The sequence below is a fragment of the Ursus americanus genome, chromosome 12 (genome assembly GCF_024610735.1).
Source record: "Ursus americanus isolate L20-20 chromosome 12, mUrsAme1.1.p, whole genome shotgun sequence".
In the NCBI taxonomy this organism is placed as follows: Eukaryota; Metazoa; Chordata; class Mammalia; order Carnivora; family Ursidae; genus Ursus; species Ursus americanus.
Genome location: NC_142138.1, coordinates 2839524 through 2855861, shown reverse-complemented (window position 1 = coordinate 2855861; position 16338 = coordinate 2839524). Strand labels below are relative to the sequence as shown.

The 16338-nt window shown below is 59.2% G+C and overlaps 2 protein-coding genes and 1 long non-coding RNA gene across 10 annotated transcripts in view; 1 reads left to right on the top strand and 2 right to left on the bottom strand.

Moving 5' to 3' along the window:
* Positions 1-140: 140 nt before the first annotated feature.
* LOC123793642 (uncharacterized) lies at positions 141-14738 on the top strand. Its single transcript, XR_006780042.2, has 4 exons — positions 141-302; positions 3279-3436; positions 5640-5810; positions 13878-14738. It is a non-coding gene; the product is annotated as an uncharacterized LOC123793642 (long non-coding RNA).
* On the bottom strand, positions 4266-5726 carry ARTN (artemin). The gene is made up of 3 exons (XM_045799464.2): positions 5667-5726; positions 5213-5351; positions 4266-5137 (listed from the first exon to the last, which is right to left on the bottom strand). The coding sequence occupies exons 1-3, from the start codon at positions 5724-5726 to the stop codon at positions 4686-4688; spliced, it is 651 nt and encodes a 216-aa protein (XP_045655420.2). The 3' UTR covers positions 4266-4685.
* The window catches only part of ST3GAL3 (ST3 beta-galactoside alpha-2,3-sialyltransferase 3), a 183107-nt gene continuing 176824 nt past the window's right edge, over positions 10056-16338 (bottom strand). For 3 of the 8 annotated variants that reach the window (XM_087865806.1, XM_045799760.2, XM_045799762.2), the window contains 3 exons: positions 16154-16300; positions 15811-15957; positions 10058-11163 (listed from right to left, as the gene is read on the bottom strand). In XM_087865806.1, the coding sequence (XP_087721932.1) occupies positions 11074-11163; positions 15811-15957; positions 16154-16300 (384 nt within the window). In that variant the 3' untranslated portion in view covers positions 10058-11073. Of the gene's footprint in view, positions 11164-14682; positions 14812-15810; positions 15958-16153; positions 16301-16338 lie in introns of all 8 variants that reach the window. The other 5 variants (XM_087865804.1, XM_087865805.1, XM_087865807.1 and 2 more) reach the window with 4 other exon arrangements.

Below are 16338 nucleotides of genomic sequence, written 5' to 3'. Positions count from 1 at the left end.
GCGCCGGCCCGCGCGCCCCCGAGCAGGCGACAGAGCGGCGCGCCGCTCGAGGCCCCCGCTGAGCCAAGGCCCCGCCGCTGTGTACCCTGGGAAACGTAGTCCGCATTGCGCCTAGCGGGAGGGCGGCGCCTTGCGGCAGAGGTTGGGAGCACGTGGGCTGGGGACGCGCGGAGCCCCGCGGACCCCAGACCTACTGCCGGCGACAGGGGCAGACCCGCGGGAGGCGCTGATGAGCTGCTCCCTAGGAGGATGTGACTGAAGGGGCCGGCGGTTGGAGCTGGGAATGCAGGCTAGAGGATAAGGTGTGTGTTGGGGGTTGGCGGGGAGAAACAGGTCACTCTGGTGCCGCGCTGCCGGCGCCTCCTGGGGCCCAGGAAGGGGGCGGCCTGGGCAGAAGGCACCAGCACCGCCCTAAGAAGGAAGGGGGCTTGGCGTGCCCCAGGAATAAAAAAGGACGGCTCTCCGGAATGCCCAGAGAGCAACCAGGAAACCACATACCATGGACAGTACTCGGAGAATTTCCTAAGGTGCTTATAAGCAACTTCTCTTGATGAGTAATTAGAATAAGAATAGCTCACCTTTAAGTGCTAGGAACAAGCAGTACTTTGCATACCTTGGTCAGATTCTCCCGACAACTCTGAGGTGGGTTTTTTAGTCACCATTTTCAGATGAGGAAACAGGTTGAGGAAGTTGAGCTTTTCTTGTCCAGGGACACACAGCTAGTGTAGCAGAGACCAGCCACAGATCTGGTCAGCCTCAGACCCCAGCAGCCCCTACTCCTCACACTTCCACTTGTCCTTATATTAACTCTTATTTTTAAAGTTTATTTAAGTCATCTCTACACCCAAACGTGGGGCCCAAACTCACAACCCTGAGATCAAGAGTCACGTGTTCTTCCAACTGAGCCAGCCAGGTGCTCCGTCCTTTTATTAACCCTTGCCAGCTATCCCAGCAGGGCAAAAAATAATCAAAAGGGCAAGGAGGACCTCTGTACTTGTATTCTGTGGAGGAAGCAGACATTGGCAATAGCTGCTGAGGCTGAAGAAGGTGAGTGTAGGCTTCCCTGAGGAGGAGAAACTTGGTCTGGGCTTGAAGAATAGAGAGAAATGGGTGAGGAGGGGGGCTCGATTAGCGTGGAAGCAAAACCTAGTGGGAATCTAGTCATTCAACAAATCTTTTTTTTTTTTTTTAAGATTTTATTTATTTATTTGACAGAGAGAGAGAGAGACAGCCATCGAGAGAGGGAACACAGCAGGGGGAATGGGAGAGGAAGAAGCAGGCTCCCAAAAGAGCCGGGAGCCCGATGCGGGGCTCTATCCCAGGGTCCTGGGATCAGGCCCTGAGCTGAAGGCAGACGCTTAACGACTGAGCCACCCAGGTGCCCCTAGTCATTCGACAAACCTTAAGTGGTGTTTCAAATGGGCAGTGATGATTGAATTTGCATTTTAGAAAAAACTATCTGTAGGATGTAGGATAAATTGAAGGAGTGGTCTTTTCATCATTTGGGGATGCAGGGAGAGAACCCCTGGTTTTCATCAGATTCCCTAAGGACTCTACAACCCCAGAGCAGGTTAAGAACCACTCCTGTGAACCAGAAAGGTGACGTCACGTGGTGCAGATGGTCCTAGATCTTTTCTCTGATCCCTGAGCTTTCTACACAGCCTCTCCTTTCCCAGATGAGACCTCAGTGAGTCGGCCAGTGCACATACACTCTGTCGCAGGGGAAATAGGGCCATCCTTGGACAAGAGAGGAGGAAAGCCATTGGCAAGTGCAGGCGGCAGCACATGGAACCCCACACCTCGATCGATTCCTGCATGAACCAAATGGAAAGGGAAGTTTCGGGTGCTCCCTGCGGCTGGAAAAGCTGCCATTTCACAGCCGCCTGTAGTTTTCCATCTTACAAGAGGTGGCGACTTGATAGCCTTCTGGAGGAGACCATGCCTTGGTTCTGGGAAGACCACTCAGACGGGCAGTGTATTTTGCAAATATGAAACAAAGACTGTGGTCAAGAATGGAGCTACCAGGGGCGCCTGGGGGGCTCAGTCCGTTAAGCGTCTGCCTTCAGCTTGGGTCATGATCTCAGGATCCTGGGATCGAGCCCCACATCAAGCTCCCTGCTCAGTGGGGAGCCTGCTTCTCCCTCTCCATCTGCCTGCTTGTGCTCTGTCACATAAATAAATAAAATCTAAAAAAAAAAAAAAAAAAAAAAAAAAAAAAAGACTGGAGATACCAGAACCACCTGTGGCTCCTGGGAGTGGAAAGTGCTCCGCCTGGTGAGGTCATGTGCCAGTGACCCCTGCTAAGTTGTAGGCAGAGAACGGCAGCTCTGGAGCTTGTTCTTTTGGGGGAAAGTGGCTTTATTTATTTATTTTTTTTTAAAGAGGGTTTTGGGTTCTTGTGGGACCGTGTTCTTCTTAGAGAAGGTACTGTTTCATCTGGGACTTTGTGAGATGTTGGGCACAATCTCTCTGGGCCCAGAATGCAGCCTTGAGTTGGAGGGACCCTACTTGCTCAAGGACTGGCAATCAGGACTGTTGAGAGCCAACACCTTTGGCTTGGGTCCTTCTGTCTCCTTTAAGTGGCTCTAAGAGCAGAGATGACCACTGAAGGGCAGGGCCTGGGGGCTAGGCCAGGTTTTCAAGTCTTTCCAGCAGGGGCTTCCTGGGCCCAATGACCCTGCTTGACGGGTTTCCCCCTTCATCCTCAACCAGGGCCAGGGCCCAGGCCTCCATGAGGCATCTGCAAACTATATGGCACTGGTGCCATTTTCTTCGGGTGGGGTGGGAAGGGCTGGAGACTGAATCAGTCTGGAAGCAGAGAGAGGGGGCGAAGGGGTGTTTGAAGGCAGTGTGAGAGCACTAGAGTTTGGGGAGCACCCGGAACTGGGGCAGTGAACACCAAAGAGTGGAAGCACAGACCTGTTTCTCCTTCTTGACCCAGAATGCACACAGCCCTCACTTTGGCCTGTTCCTCACTCTCGCCTGGGTGAAGGGGGCACAGGTGCCCAAGCAGCCAGGCACTTCGACAGTTTGGAAGGAATTTTGGTTAGCAGTGGCAGATGCCCGAGGGTCCCCGCCCTCAGCCGGCTCCCTCCCACGGTGCCCTCAGGCACACCTGGCTGCAGCTACTGCCCTTGTGCTCACAGCTGCCAACCTCCAGCCCAGCTCTCCTCAGCTCCAGACCAGCATATCCCTTCCTCCCGGCAGCCCCTCTGCACGCCCCATGGTTCCTCAGACTTGGCATCCTTTCCAAACACAGGCTCTCATCTTATTTCCAGAGAACATCATATTGGACAAATTCACAGGACCCAGGAAACAGGCTTTCACAGGGACATGCGGGAAAGCTCAGAGGGATTGCACTGACTTTTGAGAGATGATTCGGGGACACTGTGGAAGGCCAGAGTCGGCACTAACCCTCCCTTCCTTCCAGTTGCAGGTATGTACCTCTTAGCTTCTTGTCCTTTTTCATAGTATCTGTCAAACTGAACTTACATAATTATTTATTGTCTGTCTCTCCTGAGTTAAGCATAAGGGCAGGGATCATGTCCCTTTCACTTCTGTATCTCTGGTGTCTAGTGTCTGACATATAATAGGTAATTAATAAATATTTGTCGAATGAATATCCTTGTTCATCACTCAAAATGCGGGTCCCTCTGGGGGGCCCTCAGTCCTTTCCTGCCCCTTTATTTCCTTTGATGCTCTCTGCTTCATTCCCACGAAACCAGCTGCACCTCCGTCCCCACCGGCAGCCTTTTCAGATGCTCTTTTGTCCTGGGCTGCTTCATGGAGTGTGGGCAGTGAGCTGTCCACGCTGGATTGTCTACAAGCAGAGGCAGTGTATGCACCTGTCAGGGTGCCCTAGAGGGTAGGACATAGATGAGTGACCATGGGATGGGGCAATGTGTGGTTCTCTGTGTCATTACACATTGACTGAAGCCCCCAGAATGCCTGACGTGACAAGGGTAGGGTTCTCTCCACCTGTAACTCCAGGTCCCAAGTGCTGGCAACCGTGCAGGGGGGTTGTGAGCTGGCCTGTCGGGACTGGAGAACACACCTGTGCTACCCACTCTGCCTGTATTCCATGCCCCATGTCCTAGAGCTGCTGGGTGGAGGCAAGTGAGGGAAAATCCAGGCCAGGCCTGTGATTGCAGAGTCAGCCTGAAGTGAGGGGGATGGCCAGGGCAGGCTCCCCATCCAGCTGCTCTTACCCAGCCAGTCCTACTGCTCAGGAAAGGATCCGACAAACCACGGAAGTAAATAAATAACTTAGGAATAATAAATAGGGGTCCAGCTCCCACGAGTGCGTACAGGCCCGGTGGGCAAGGCAACTGCAGTGTGTCTCCTCCGATTCCCGGCCCCCAGGGCCTGGGCTGAGGCTTGGGATCTCCGGCAGTGCTGGGTTCTCCGGAGGAGGAGTCCTGGGTCCGTGGCTGAGTCAGTGCCAGAGTCTGTGAGAAGCGGGTCCTGAGTTCTCCGCAGCGGAGGTGTCTGGTGTCTGCAGAGCTGGGACTGGCAGGGTGAGGACCTGGGGCGGCAGGTCAGTCGTCCCTCCATCTCTCGAGGGCTCAGGGCCATCACTCGCCCAGCTGCGGCCCCCGGCCCTCCCTCGGGCTCTCCCGCGGGAGGGCCCCGGGTGCGAGGGGCCGCGGGCGAGGGTGCAGTCCGCCAAGCCCTGGAGCGAGGCCTCAGCCCAGGCAGCCGCAGGCAGTGGCCGACAGGCGGTCCACGGTCCTCCAGGTGCTGTTCACGTCCATGAAGGAGACCGCCTCGTAGCGCGTGGGGCGGCAGCACGGCTGGCTGACGGGCCGGGAGCCCGGCGGCGGCCGCAGCGCCCCGGCGCCCAGCAGACTGGCCAGGCTGAGGTCGTGCGGGGAGCGCGCGCGGCGGCACGAGCCGCTGCAGAAGCGGAAACGCACCAGCTCGTCGGAGCTGTGGCCCAGGCCCAGCGCGCGCACCGGCACCAGCTGCGAGCGCAGGCGGCAGCCCCGCGCCCCCGCCGCCCGCGCGCGGCTCCCCCGGCTCGCGCGGCCTCCGCGGGGTGGCGCGGGCGAGGGCACGGGCGGCGGGGGTGCGGGCCGGGGCGGCTGGGGCGGCGGCCGCCGGGCTCTTCCGCTGCACGTGCGGGCCGCGCGGCCCCCTGCAAGGAGACGGAGTCAAAGTCGGGGTCCCGGGCCAGCCCCGCCCCGCGCCTCCCCCTCGCCCTCTCACTTACCCGGCAGGTGGCCGGTGGAGGGGGCCGGGGCCGGAGCGGGGCCGAGGCGCGGGGCGGGGCTGCGGGGCGCGGGGCCCAGGGAGGCCTCGGCGACGCTGCTCAGCAGGGCCAGAGCGGCCAGGGTTGGCCACAGGGCAGGCTGCGCGGACACAGAAGTGGAGCCTCAGGGAGGAATAGGGCACCCAGGTCGGCTCGGGGTGGAGGGAGCGCAGGAAAGGCTGGGACAGCGGGGAGCAGAGAGACGACGGGCGCTTAGTTGGCTGGGGGAGTTCCCAAAGAGTTTAGGTTGGAGGATTGTGGGTCCGCTGCCTCGGAGCCCAGGGGAGAGATCACTGACTTTCCTCCTTACCCCTGGGCCCTCCTTGACCATGTCCTCTACTTCTTCCTGCGCTGCCTCCCCGATCGAACCACCTTTCCTCAATTCCAGGTGGCAGTCACTGGGAGAACCACTCACCTGCCGCCTAGGCTGGGGCCAGTGGGGCAGCACAGAAGGGCTTCCACATCCGGGCTCCATCTCTGTCAATACCAGGAGCGCCCATCAGCCGTAGTTGACCTGTTCCCCCCACCCTCCTCTTGAGGCAGCTTGGAACATTGAGAGGTGAGTTATCCTTTGAGGTCATCCCTCCACTTCAGTGTCTCCAGACGAAGTACAAGGGGCTCGGATAGCTGGACTCAACCCAGGAGGAGAAGTAACTGCATTGAGAACCTTACTATGTGTGGGTGCTTCGCACCTGCCCCTCTTTCAGTCCTCACAACTCCACGAGGTAGGTGGCATAATCCTCATTTTCCACCTGAGCAAATTAGACTCAGAGAAGCTCTGCCACTGCCTAACATCCCAAGGGCTCTTTCCCCAGGACCTTCCTGCCCTGTGCTGCTGGCCTGGAGCTGCCAGGAGCAGTTGGAGAAGGGAGTAGTTGGACACGCTTGGTCCTACAGAGAGCTTTGTCTCCATGTCACAGAGGAGGAAGATGCAGTCTAGAGAAGATTTAAGGCACTTGCTGTTGACCTGTCTGATGTCAGCGACGCCCCGGCCTCAGCCGGTGTGGCCCACCCAGCGCTGCTGCACCTTGCTTCTCTGTGAGCTCTGTCTGGACCCACAGCCGCCAGAGTTCTCTTTTCTCACCACAGATGTCCCTCAAGGGCCCGCCGATGTCGGGGGCTGATGGGCCCTCTAACATAGGGCATGGGCATGGCTCCCTGTGGCCACCAGGGGGCAGCATTGCTCAGCCTGCAGACTCAAAGGGGGGGGTGGGCTTTTGGCTGCGCTCAAATAGACTCAGGCCTGAGCAACTCCCAGGAGGGCCAGCCAGGCCTCCACTTCAACCTGGTCTTGGAGAGTTGGTCCAGGTCTGGCTCCCTTCCAGCTTCCTGTGGGTCTGCAGCCTGGTCCTGCTTCTCTAAGTTTCCCCCAGGAGCCAGCCTTCCTGAGCCCCACCAACCCTTTGGTGAACCCACCCCGGTTGGCATTCCCAATGGAATGCCCACCCCCCTGGGGCCCTAGAGCTGGTCTGCCCTTGGGTCCCAGTTGTCAGCGTCCACCCCCACCCACCCCTTAGCACGCAGAACGTCTGCATACCTGTGAACCAGACCTCCCCAGGCCTCCCCAGTGTGCGCCTCCAGGGCCAGGTGTGCTCTGCTAAATGAATCAGGCCTTGAGGGGCCAGGCTAGTGACTGTTCTCATTGTTGGAGGGAAGGCCGGGCCAGGCAGCCTCAGCGACCCCCTGTGCTGGGGGGAGCTCAGGAGCAGGTCTCGTGGAGGCAGGTCAGGCCCAGTCTCCCTCCTGGAAGGCTGGGGGCCACTTGGTCCTCCAGTCCTTGCTTCCCCGCCTGCCAGCTGAATACTCACCACAGGGGTCCTCCTCTGTGTTCTTCTAGGCACCTTTCCTGGGACCAGTGCTGGGCTTTCCCCCGAAGCTTAAAAGGCTCATGCCCAGGGCGGTGCACCTGGCAGCGCCTCTTTTAGCCAAAGCGTGGCCTTGGCAGCCAGTCTGCGCCCTGTAGCGGCAGCGGGAGCCTCACATTACAGCGGGCTAGTGCAGTCCGACCAGCGGCAGGGGGACTGAGGGGGCTGGGAGGGGCGGAGAGCTGTGCCTCCGGCTCAGGAGAGGGAGGATGTGAGAAAGGAGTGGAGGGGAACGATCCTGCCCGCTCCCCCTAGCCCCAGGGCTGGGACGGGGTGGGCCAACAGGTCGGCTTACCGCAGTGCAGGGCTCTGGGTCCGGGACACAGGGAGGGCTGGGGCCCGAGGGACCTGCTGCTGGCGGAGCCCGTGGGCTGTGTCTGGGGGCCGGGCCCAACTCCATCCCTCAGCAGCCTCATGCCCGCCGCCATCCGGTGTCAAATTCCAGCCCCGGCGTCACCGGATCCCGGGGTGGGGCCCGGAGCGCCCCCGCCCAACCTCACCTTTCAGGGCTCACCTGGCCGCTCCACCTGCTGGGATCTGGTCCCCCCGGGCTAGCTAGGTCCCCCGAGCTGGGCTGGGAGGAGAAGATGCTGGGCAGGGACCCTGGGACGCAGAGCGGAGAACCCGGGCAGCGGAGAGCCGCGGGAACTGGGCGTTCGGAGTTTGGAGACACGCGAAGTAGGGAGTCGGGAGGCTGGGCGGAGGGTGGGGAGGGAGGGGACAGGCCGGTCTCGGCGGTGGGCCCTGAGATTGGTGCAGTCTCCGGGGTCCCCGCTGGCCGACCCGCCGTGGCTGCTCTCCGCTATCTGGCCCACCGCTAGCTTCTTCTCCGAGTCGACCCACGGAACTTGTCCGGTCGGTGAGGCGCTGCGCTGGGGCTCTGGAGGCCCGAGCCCGCTCCAGCCACCCTGCCACCCGCCCGGCAAGCCCTGTGCTCCCCGGGCACCGCCGGGGCCACGCTGGTAGGAGCGGGTGCCCGGGCTGAAGAAGGGAGGGTCACAGAGGAGAAACACATGCACGGAGGCTTTGAGGTAGGAGCTGGAGGGGTAGTATTTCAGGGGCCTGATTACAGCAGTGTGGCGGGTGAGGTGCGGGTTGAGTAACGCGGACAGAGGTAGGGAAAGGCCGGCTCCTGTGTGTCATACTAGGGAGTGTGGACTTTATACCAGTGGCGCTGGGGACCACTGAAGGGTTTCAGGCAGGAGAATGGTGCGACCAGACACATGTTGCAGTGACTGGCTGGTCTGGGAGAGACGTAAGGAGGCTGCTGGGGAGAGAGGAGTCCTAGGCAGAGATGTGGGGTGAGCAGAGGGCCGCAAGGGCTTACAGACCACACCTTCTTGAAAACTCAGATGGTGCCTGACTGGATGGGATGAAGATTGCATGGGATGTAAGGACAGACAACGGCGTGCTTTGGGCCTGGGTGGCCAGGTGGAGGGCTGTTGCTGGCCGCTGGGGCTCCCTGGAGGAGGACAAGTTGGAGACAGGAGCTCCCAAGTTCAGCGTTGGACGCGTGGAGTTGGAAGGACCTGGGGATCACCCTCGTGGCGATGTTCGGGACGTAGCTGACTCTGTAGCCCGAGCCCAGTGGAGAGAGCTGGGCTGAAGACGGCAACTCGGGAACTGTCGACCGGCTGACAACAGGGAGCTGTGGGTGGGGATGGAAGTGCTCAGGGGACGTGTGTGGACCAGCTGTACCTTGTCTCTGCATCAGAATCTCCTGGGGACCTTTAAAAACCACCCACATCTGGGCGCCACCCCAGACCTGAATCAGAATCTTGGGGTGGGCACGTGCAGGTTTTCCAGCTTGCACACGTCAGTCTGGTGTATGGCCAGCGCCGAGCACTACAGCTTTGTGAGGGCACGTTTGTGCAGTGGAAGCCGGACCGCAGAACACTGCTGGCGGGGGGGGGGGGGGCTGTCCACAGGCCTGACAGGACCCCTGTGGGACAGGGGACAGAGCAGTGAGTAGCTCCTCTCTGCTGCTTCCTGCAGCCTGGGGCTTTATTGGCCATGGCCGCCTCTTGTAGGCCTGCAGCCTAGGCCCCGTACAACTCCAGGGGGCGCCGTGCCCGTAGACTACAGTGTGCACTGGAGTCGTGCCCTGTTTCCAGCAGCATCCCAAGGGAGTTCTGGGTGTGCCTGTCCCTCAGTCAGGGCCTTGCTTTCCCCTCAGTGGAGCCGGCTTCTGCCTGAGGACAAAGCACAGCAGTAAGGGGGCATGTGGGACGCTGGTGGCCCTTGGGATGGCAGGCGAGAGGTAAGGGGGCCAGCCAGCCTCACTTGCTGCCACAGAGGCAGCTCTGGCCTCAGATGCAGGTGTGTGTTTGCCCCCATCTCAGGCCTGCCTGGGGATGGTGGGAGGGGAGAGATCAGATTCTAGGGCTCTCGGGTGGGGGTGTCCTTTCCCAGGCTCACCTGGGGTGCCTAGAGCTAGGCTCTGCTTTCCTGTTCTGCGTGGGTTAGAGGGGGGGCTGTGGGGAGAGGGTGTGCCTTTGTCCTCTGGGTGGGGGTGGGGCAGTCTCTCCAGAACTCAGCCCGGGGTGTCAGGAACAAGTGTGGCCTGTGAGCCTCTCTCTGTCGGGGGCTCTGCACATACTTTCCTATGCTTGCAGGAATCTCTTTCCTCACAGAACTGGGGCTCTGGGAGTGCTGTCCTAGGGCCGTGGACTTCAACCCCCTGCCCTCTGGCTCCTTCAGGGTAGGGTAGACTCTGGGGCATGCCCTCATACCTCTGGTCTGCCTCTCTGAAGGCAAAGAGGGTGCGGGACTGTGTGGGATGGGAGAGGCTTCAGAAGGCCCCCAGGTGGCTCCCCAGGTCCTGCAGCTGACAGGAGAAGAGAAAGGGACCCAGGAATTTTTGGGGGCTAGAGAGATGGCCCTTGGGTTTAATGTAGTTGCTGAGGCCCCAGGGTCCTGCTTCTTCAGGAGAGTCACAGAAAGCAAGAGGAGGCCTGATTCGGGGAAGAGCTTTATTGCTTCCAGGATGGCTGCCCGGGATGGCTGCCACAGCCTGGGTACGGTCCTTGAGCCTCACTTCCCTCTGGTCCAGGCTAAAGGCAGAACCCAAGAACCTGACAGTCTCATTGCTGAAATCCAGAGCAGTTGCCAAGCTGGTCAGCCCAGGCTGGGGCACTGTCCTATGGATCAGCTGTGGCTGGGGAGGGGGGCCATTCCCATCAGGCTAGGCCAGGCCTTGCCTCCCGAGCTTTGAAGTTCTCTTTGCTTAACCCAGGGTCTGTCTTGTTGGCTTAAATGATGGCTCCAGGGTTTCCCTGTGGGGTCGTTACGGGCTGGTGAATGGGAATACCCCATCTTCTCCTCAAGAAAGGCCAAACAGTGTCATGAGCTGGAGGGAGCTGGCATGAGATCCTGCCCACCTCCCTCTAGCCCCAAGCAGGGCACAGGCTGGTCACGGCACCCCCATTCTACAGGGAGCCCACTGGTACCATTCCCCGACGGGCCTCCTAGTGGGCCTCTTTCTGCATGGCAAGTGGACCAAACTTGACATCTCCAACCTTATTTAAAAATAAATTATCCCTCCCCTCCCCCCTCCCCCAATTCACAAAATGATAATACACCAAACACTGATTGGAGAAATGATTCCAGCAGCAGCCTCGCTGCCTGATGTCCACTTCCTGCATGCTGGGCCCGCCGGGCACGGGCACTGGCCTCCTGGCCTGGGCGTTGGCCTCCTGGCCCACTGGCTTCAAGGACCCAGGCTGAGAATGAGGCTAAGTGCTGGTCTCTGAGGCTGGCCTCCGGGCAGACACAGCTCTGGCCGCTCTCCCCAGGCTCACCACCCCTGGGGCCACTTGGCACCGTCCTTCCCTGGGTCTGAAGACTCCTGCACTTTCCAGGCAGAGCCGGACCGAGGCCAGTGAAGTGAGCAGGTGGCGGTGGCTACTGCTTCCTCCTGGCAGTGCCAGGACCTCCGTGGCCATGTGCGGGCCCGCCTCAGATGCCGCTGGTTAGGTCAGTGATGACACGTGCTTTCACCAGCTTCCGCAGAAACTCTTTCTCTCGCTGGATATTGTGCGTCCAGGACTGAAAGGCAAGAAGGCACAGGGAAGGGATGAGTGGCGTTCGGTGCTCTCTTCTACCCGCCACGCTCCCGATGCTCTGCGACTGTGGGAAATCTGCTCACCCTCCTCCCTTCCCAGAACCCTTTCCCCGCCCTATGAGAACTCGGCCTCTCCTCTTCTTCCAAGTCTTCGAAGACGGAGGCCTTCCGACCCTGTTCCCACAGACGTCACCTCCTTGTCCGGCAGTGTGTCCAGGGCACCTGGGTCCTAGACACCCTGAGGGTGGGCCATGTGAGTCAGTGAGAGCTGGCCCAGGCCCGGGGGGTGCGCCCTGCTGGAAGGAGAACTGCGTGCGGTGGCTTAGTCATCCTCCGGCCTGATGCAACGCGGCCTCCAGGCTGATGAAATCCTGCCTCCCAGATCAGACGAGCCAGGGGGTCTAAGGACAAGAGGCTTGCCTTTCTGTGAATGTGGAAATTAGAGGGAAGATGCCGCCTTCTGGGGCTTTCCTGGGTGATGACTGCACCCAGGCTCAGGCTCTCTCCTATCCCCAGTACTGGCAACAGGAGGCTCTCGTGGCTAGTCCCTCAGAGAGTGAAAAAGGACGACTGACGGACTCAGGGAAAGGGGACAGCCTCTTCGTGGTTTGTACGCACCTGCTTGGCACACAGTAGGTGCTCAATAAAGACGTGCCAAATGAAATCAGATGTTGTGGGTAAGAACACAGAGGCTTGGAGGAATGGCGGGGCCAGGACCCGAACAAATGGGTAAACTTACACTGCTCTTTCCTTGTGCCTCCCCTTCGTCACCCCCAGGAAGAAGCAATCAATCCGACGGGTTAGTTTCAAGAACACCCATGAGAGTCAATGGTTGAAAGATCAGTGGAAGACTGGACTTTTTTAAAAAGCTTATTTACTTATTTTTACTAATCTCTACACCCATCGTGGGGGCATTCATGAACCCGAGACTAAGAGTTTCATGCTTTCCTGAGCCAGCCAGGCACCCCGAGACTGGACATTTTTTATGCTATTAAGGAATTATTAAAATTTTTAGGTGTGATAATGGTATTGTGGTAATTTTTAAAAAGTTCTTATCTTTTAGAGAAAGTTACTGAAATTATTTATGGTTGGAATGACAGGATATCTGAGACGTATCCAAATAGTCAGTGGGGAGGGGTGCACGAGAGGAAGAACAGATGTGCGCTGGCCACGGGCCGGCAACTGAGGAGGTGGGGGACAGGTGCACGAGAGTTCATGATACAGTATTTTCTACATTTATGACTATGTTTGACAGTGTCCATAAGAAAACAGTAAACAAACAGGCTGGCCCTGGGCTGCAAGCCTTTTGGACCAGGGAATGCCTTCCATGCACATCGCATGGGAGCTTGCCAGAGCTGTCTACACTGTGCTGTCTACACCGTCTATGAGCTGGGGCAGCATTCTGGCTCGCCTGGGTCCCCAGCCTCAGCAGGACCCGATTTGGGATGCAGCCGTCCTTCCGACAGCTCTTTTCCTGTCTTCATCTCTGGCTCCTCACCCTTCACCCAGCCATTAAACACGGGTGCTGCCCCGACCGCCTGCGCTTTGAACGCTACTGGTTCCCTGGGCGATCGAGCCTCTCCCTGCCGGCCGCGGGTCTGAACCGGCAGCCATGCTCACAACACGGACATTTCCAGCCCGTTTCTCCACGGGGCCGCCCAGTTCTGTGTGAGCCCGGTCGGCCTTGAGCGAGCGGCGGCTCCTCCTCGTGCCCGCTTCCCGGGAGCACGTGCTGGGCACCATGCCTGCCTCTCTGCACTGCCTTTCCTCCCTGCTCAGCCACTGGCCTTCGACGCTGCTCTCCCCACCGTCCGCGGGGCCCCCTCGCCGGAGCAGCCACTGGCAGTTTCCCAGTGCTCCTCTCACTGGGCTTCTCAACAGCGCCTGACGTGGCGGACAGTCCCTGAACGCCGCTCCCTTGGTCTCCACGACCCGCACCTTCCTAACTCCTCCCTACTTTCGCTCTGTCTCCTCTCCGAACTCCTTTGACATCCCTTGTATATCCCCCAGCACGCAACCCTTGCTCCACTTGTCTCCACCGCCCGCCCCGTCCTGCTGGGCTTGGAGAATGGGCCCATGGGCCGAGCAGAGGGAAGCAGTGCTGGGGCCAGGGTGCCGAACGGTTCACTTGCTTCCTGTAGACACTCAAGGTGACAGCAGGGATCCCAAACCCAGGCACTGGCATTTCCAGTGAATCCTCGTCCAGGACATTGGGAGGGAACGGTGATAAGTACGGATAAAACACTAAGAGTAAGAGCTAACATTTATGAATGCTTACTATGTGCCAGGTGTTTTTGTTTTTGTTTTGTTTTTTTACACATTATCACATCTAATCTTCCCCAAACCTAGGGGCGGGTGCTATCATTACCCTCTTACTGGGAAGCAAAGGAAGGTACAGAGCCAGGTTCTAAATCCAGGCCATTTGATCTCATAGCGTGAAGTCCCCAGCACCCTGAGTGGAGGGGGTGCAGCCAATGCCATGAGCCTTCAGCCAGCCAGTTTCAGAGGATAACGGCATGGGAGCCGGTTTGGCCCGGAAACTGAGATCTGGCATGCCAAAGAAGAAAGGGAACAGGCTCCACCAGAGGGCTTTAGGGAAGGTGCAGTCCTTCTCCCTCCTTCCTGCACTGAGGCAAGCCCAGGCCCCACTGATTGAAAATTCGGTCTCTTTCTCTGTCTTCTCATCACCTCTGCACAGTTCCTGGTCAGGAGTCTTCATCTCCCGCCTAGACTGCAGGGACATCCCGCCAGCTGGTTCGATCTCTGCCTCGTGCCGCTCTGCTTCCTGCTGCAGCCACAGTGACCTACTGCACGCTAACCTACAGCCTAAAACCCTCCCGTGGCTCCTCCCGGCCTTCAGAGTCCCGTCCAGACTCCTCGCTGCGGCACAGCTGGCTCCAGCCTCTCACCCTCTGCCCGGAACTCTGGCACCAAGTTCACATAAAAGGAGTAGGTAAGAGACCAAAGACACAAGGAAACAAGCCAGGAGACAGGTAAAAGCCATGCTAGTGGTTCAGAGTGGGTGCAGGCGGGGGCCAAACAAGCAGGAAGATACATGAAGAGACACAGATGGAAAGACCAGTGGGCTCCTGGCAACAAGGGGGCTGGCCTGGAACCACTGCTGAGGGGGATGGCATCAGACAGTCTGCAGCTGTCCTGGACCCGGGACGGGCCCCCCACTCCTGAACCCCATTCCAGGCAAGAGGAGGCCCCGCCCTAAGGCCGTGCCTGGTTTCCCAAGTCTCTCTGAAATTCCCGCAGTAACTTCTCGTTGCTTGAGGTGGCCTGAGTGAAAAACACGCAAGACATCACACAGATGGGAACTCAAGCCACGGATGGGGATGTCAAGCTCCTGGAGAACGTGGAGCGTGAGAAGACCATCCAGGACGGAGCCCTAGTGAATGCTGACTCTTTTGGGGTGGACCGAAATCAAGGACGCTGAGGAAGAGAACGAGAGAGACTGGCAAGTGAAATAAGAGGAATACCAGAGACTACGGACTCGCAAGTCTGAGCAGGAAAAGTTTTGAAGAGGAAGGAGTGGTCAACATAAAAAGCGTTTCTGAGAGGTCAGGAAAGATGAGGCTTGCACGTGTCCCCTGGATTTGGCAGCCTTGAGCTGAGTCACTGGTGACCTTAGTGGGAGTCATGGCAGGGGAAGGGGGAAGCCTGGCTGTGAGGGAGTGAGGAGGGCAGAGGGATGAGCCTGCAGGAGCGGCCGGAGTCCCACCTGCAGCCTGTTTCCCACTGGACGTGGCGGGGGGTGGGGGGTGGGGGGTGGGAGGGGAAGCTTTCAGGGAGTACAGGGCTCTGGGTTGGAGGAGGGCGTGTGAAAAAGCGATGAGCAGGGAGGAGGGCTGGCTGAGATAGGAACCCTGACATTCACAGAACTAGGGATCTGCACGGAGGGGAGGTGTCCTCCAACACCCCCTCCACCCCAGCCCCCCTTCTGGGAGCAGAGAAGCTGCTCAAAGCACTGGCCCAAGATGTGCAGGTCCCAGGCTGGTGTCAGCGGGAGGCTGGTGGCAGCAGCGCAGGGGACTGCAAGAGCGGTTTACACGGGCTCTGGATGTGAAAGCAGAGATGCTGTCGGAAGAGGCTGACTGCCAGCCCGGAGAGCCGGCATGCTTCTTGAACATGAAGGCCCCTGGACATAGGGATCACCGGAGAAGCCATTCTGGGCCATCAAGAGCGTCAGCGCTTTAGGGCTTCCCTTCACAGGGGAGGGCAGAGGGGTACAGGGACTGTCCCAGCATTGAGACGCAATGTCCCTGGGTGGCTGGAGGGGACACGGAAGTCTTCTGGGGGAAGGCAGGACTTGCACTGAAGTGAGCTCATGCTAGGATGAGCATACGACATTTGGGAAGAGCATGGATGAGGCAGGTGCAGGACCAGGGCAGGGGGAGGGCCGGGGAGGGAATGTCGGGGAGAGAAGGGTGGGGAAGGGGAGCTAGGTTCAGGGGCACAGAGGACGTGTGGTGATCAGAGACCTGAAGGCAGGGATGGACCTCCGGTGACCCAACTTAGCTCTGGGCAGCCAGCCCAGCCACTGGCTCGCCCCTTTCCATTGGTTTGTGCTGGGAGCACCCTTCCCTCGGCCCTGCCCAGGGACTGTCCCCCGCCCAGCCCGGCACCTCTTTGATGGCTGCCATGCGCACGGTCTCATAGTAGTGTAGGGGTGCGTTGGGCGTGCTCATGTCGTAGCCAAAGCCCGCGACTGCCACCTCGTCACAGCCGTGTAGTGCCATGGTCACTGCCACACTGCCAAGGGTCGGGATGTTCTGGAGGGGACGGAGGAGGTGCAGAATTCAGCCGGAGGAGCGAGTCAGGCTGACACCCTTAGCCACACTCACCAGAGCTGAGCTCCATTTCCAAGGGCTAGGCCCCCTGCCCCTCGCCCTGCCACCCTGTCCTCCCCTGCTAAGGCATCTCTGACCCCGCTCCCCTCTGCCCTCTCCCGGGGCCCCACTATCTCACCCCACGGCCCATGAGGCCATTGTTGAAGGGCAGTCCGATGAGGGTGAAGGCGGCCTCCTGGATGAAGTATGGGTTGAGGATGCGAATCTCAGGGGGCTCCTTGGGCACTCGCGTGGCCACAGATTTCCAGAAGCCGTCTGATGCACTCTGTAGACACAGTGTAAGCGGGCATGAGCTGGGCACAC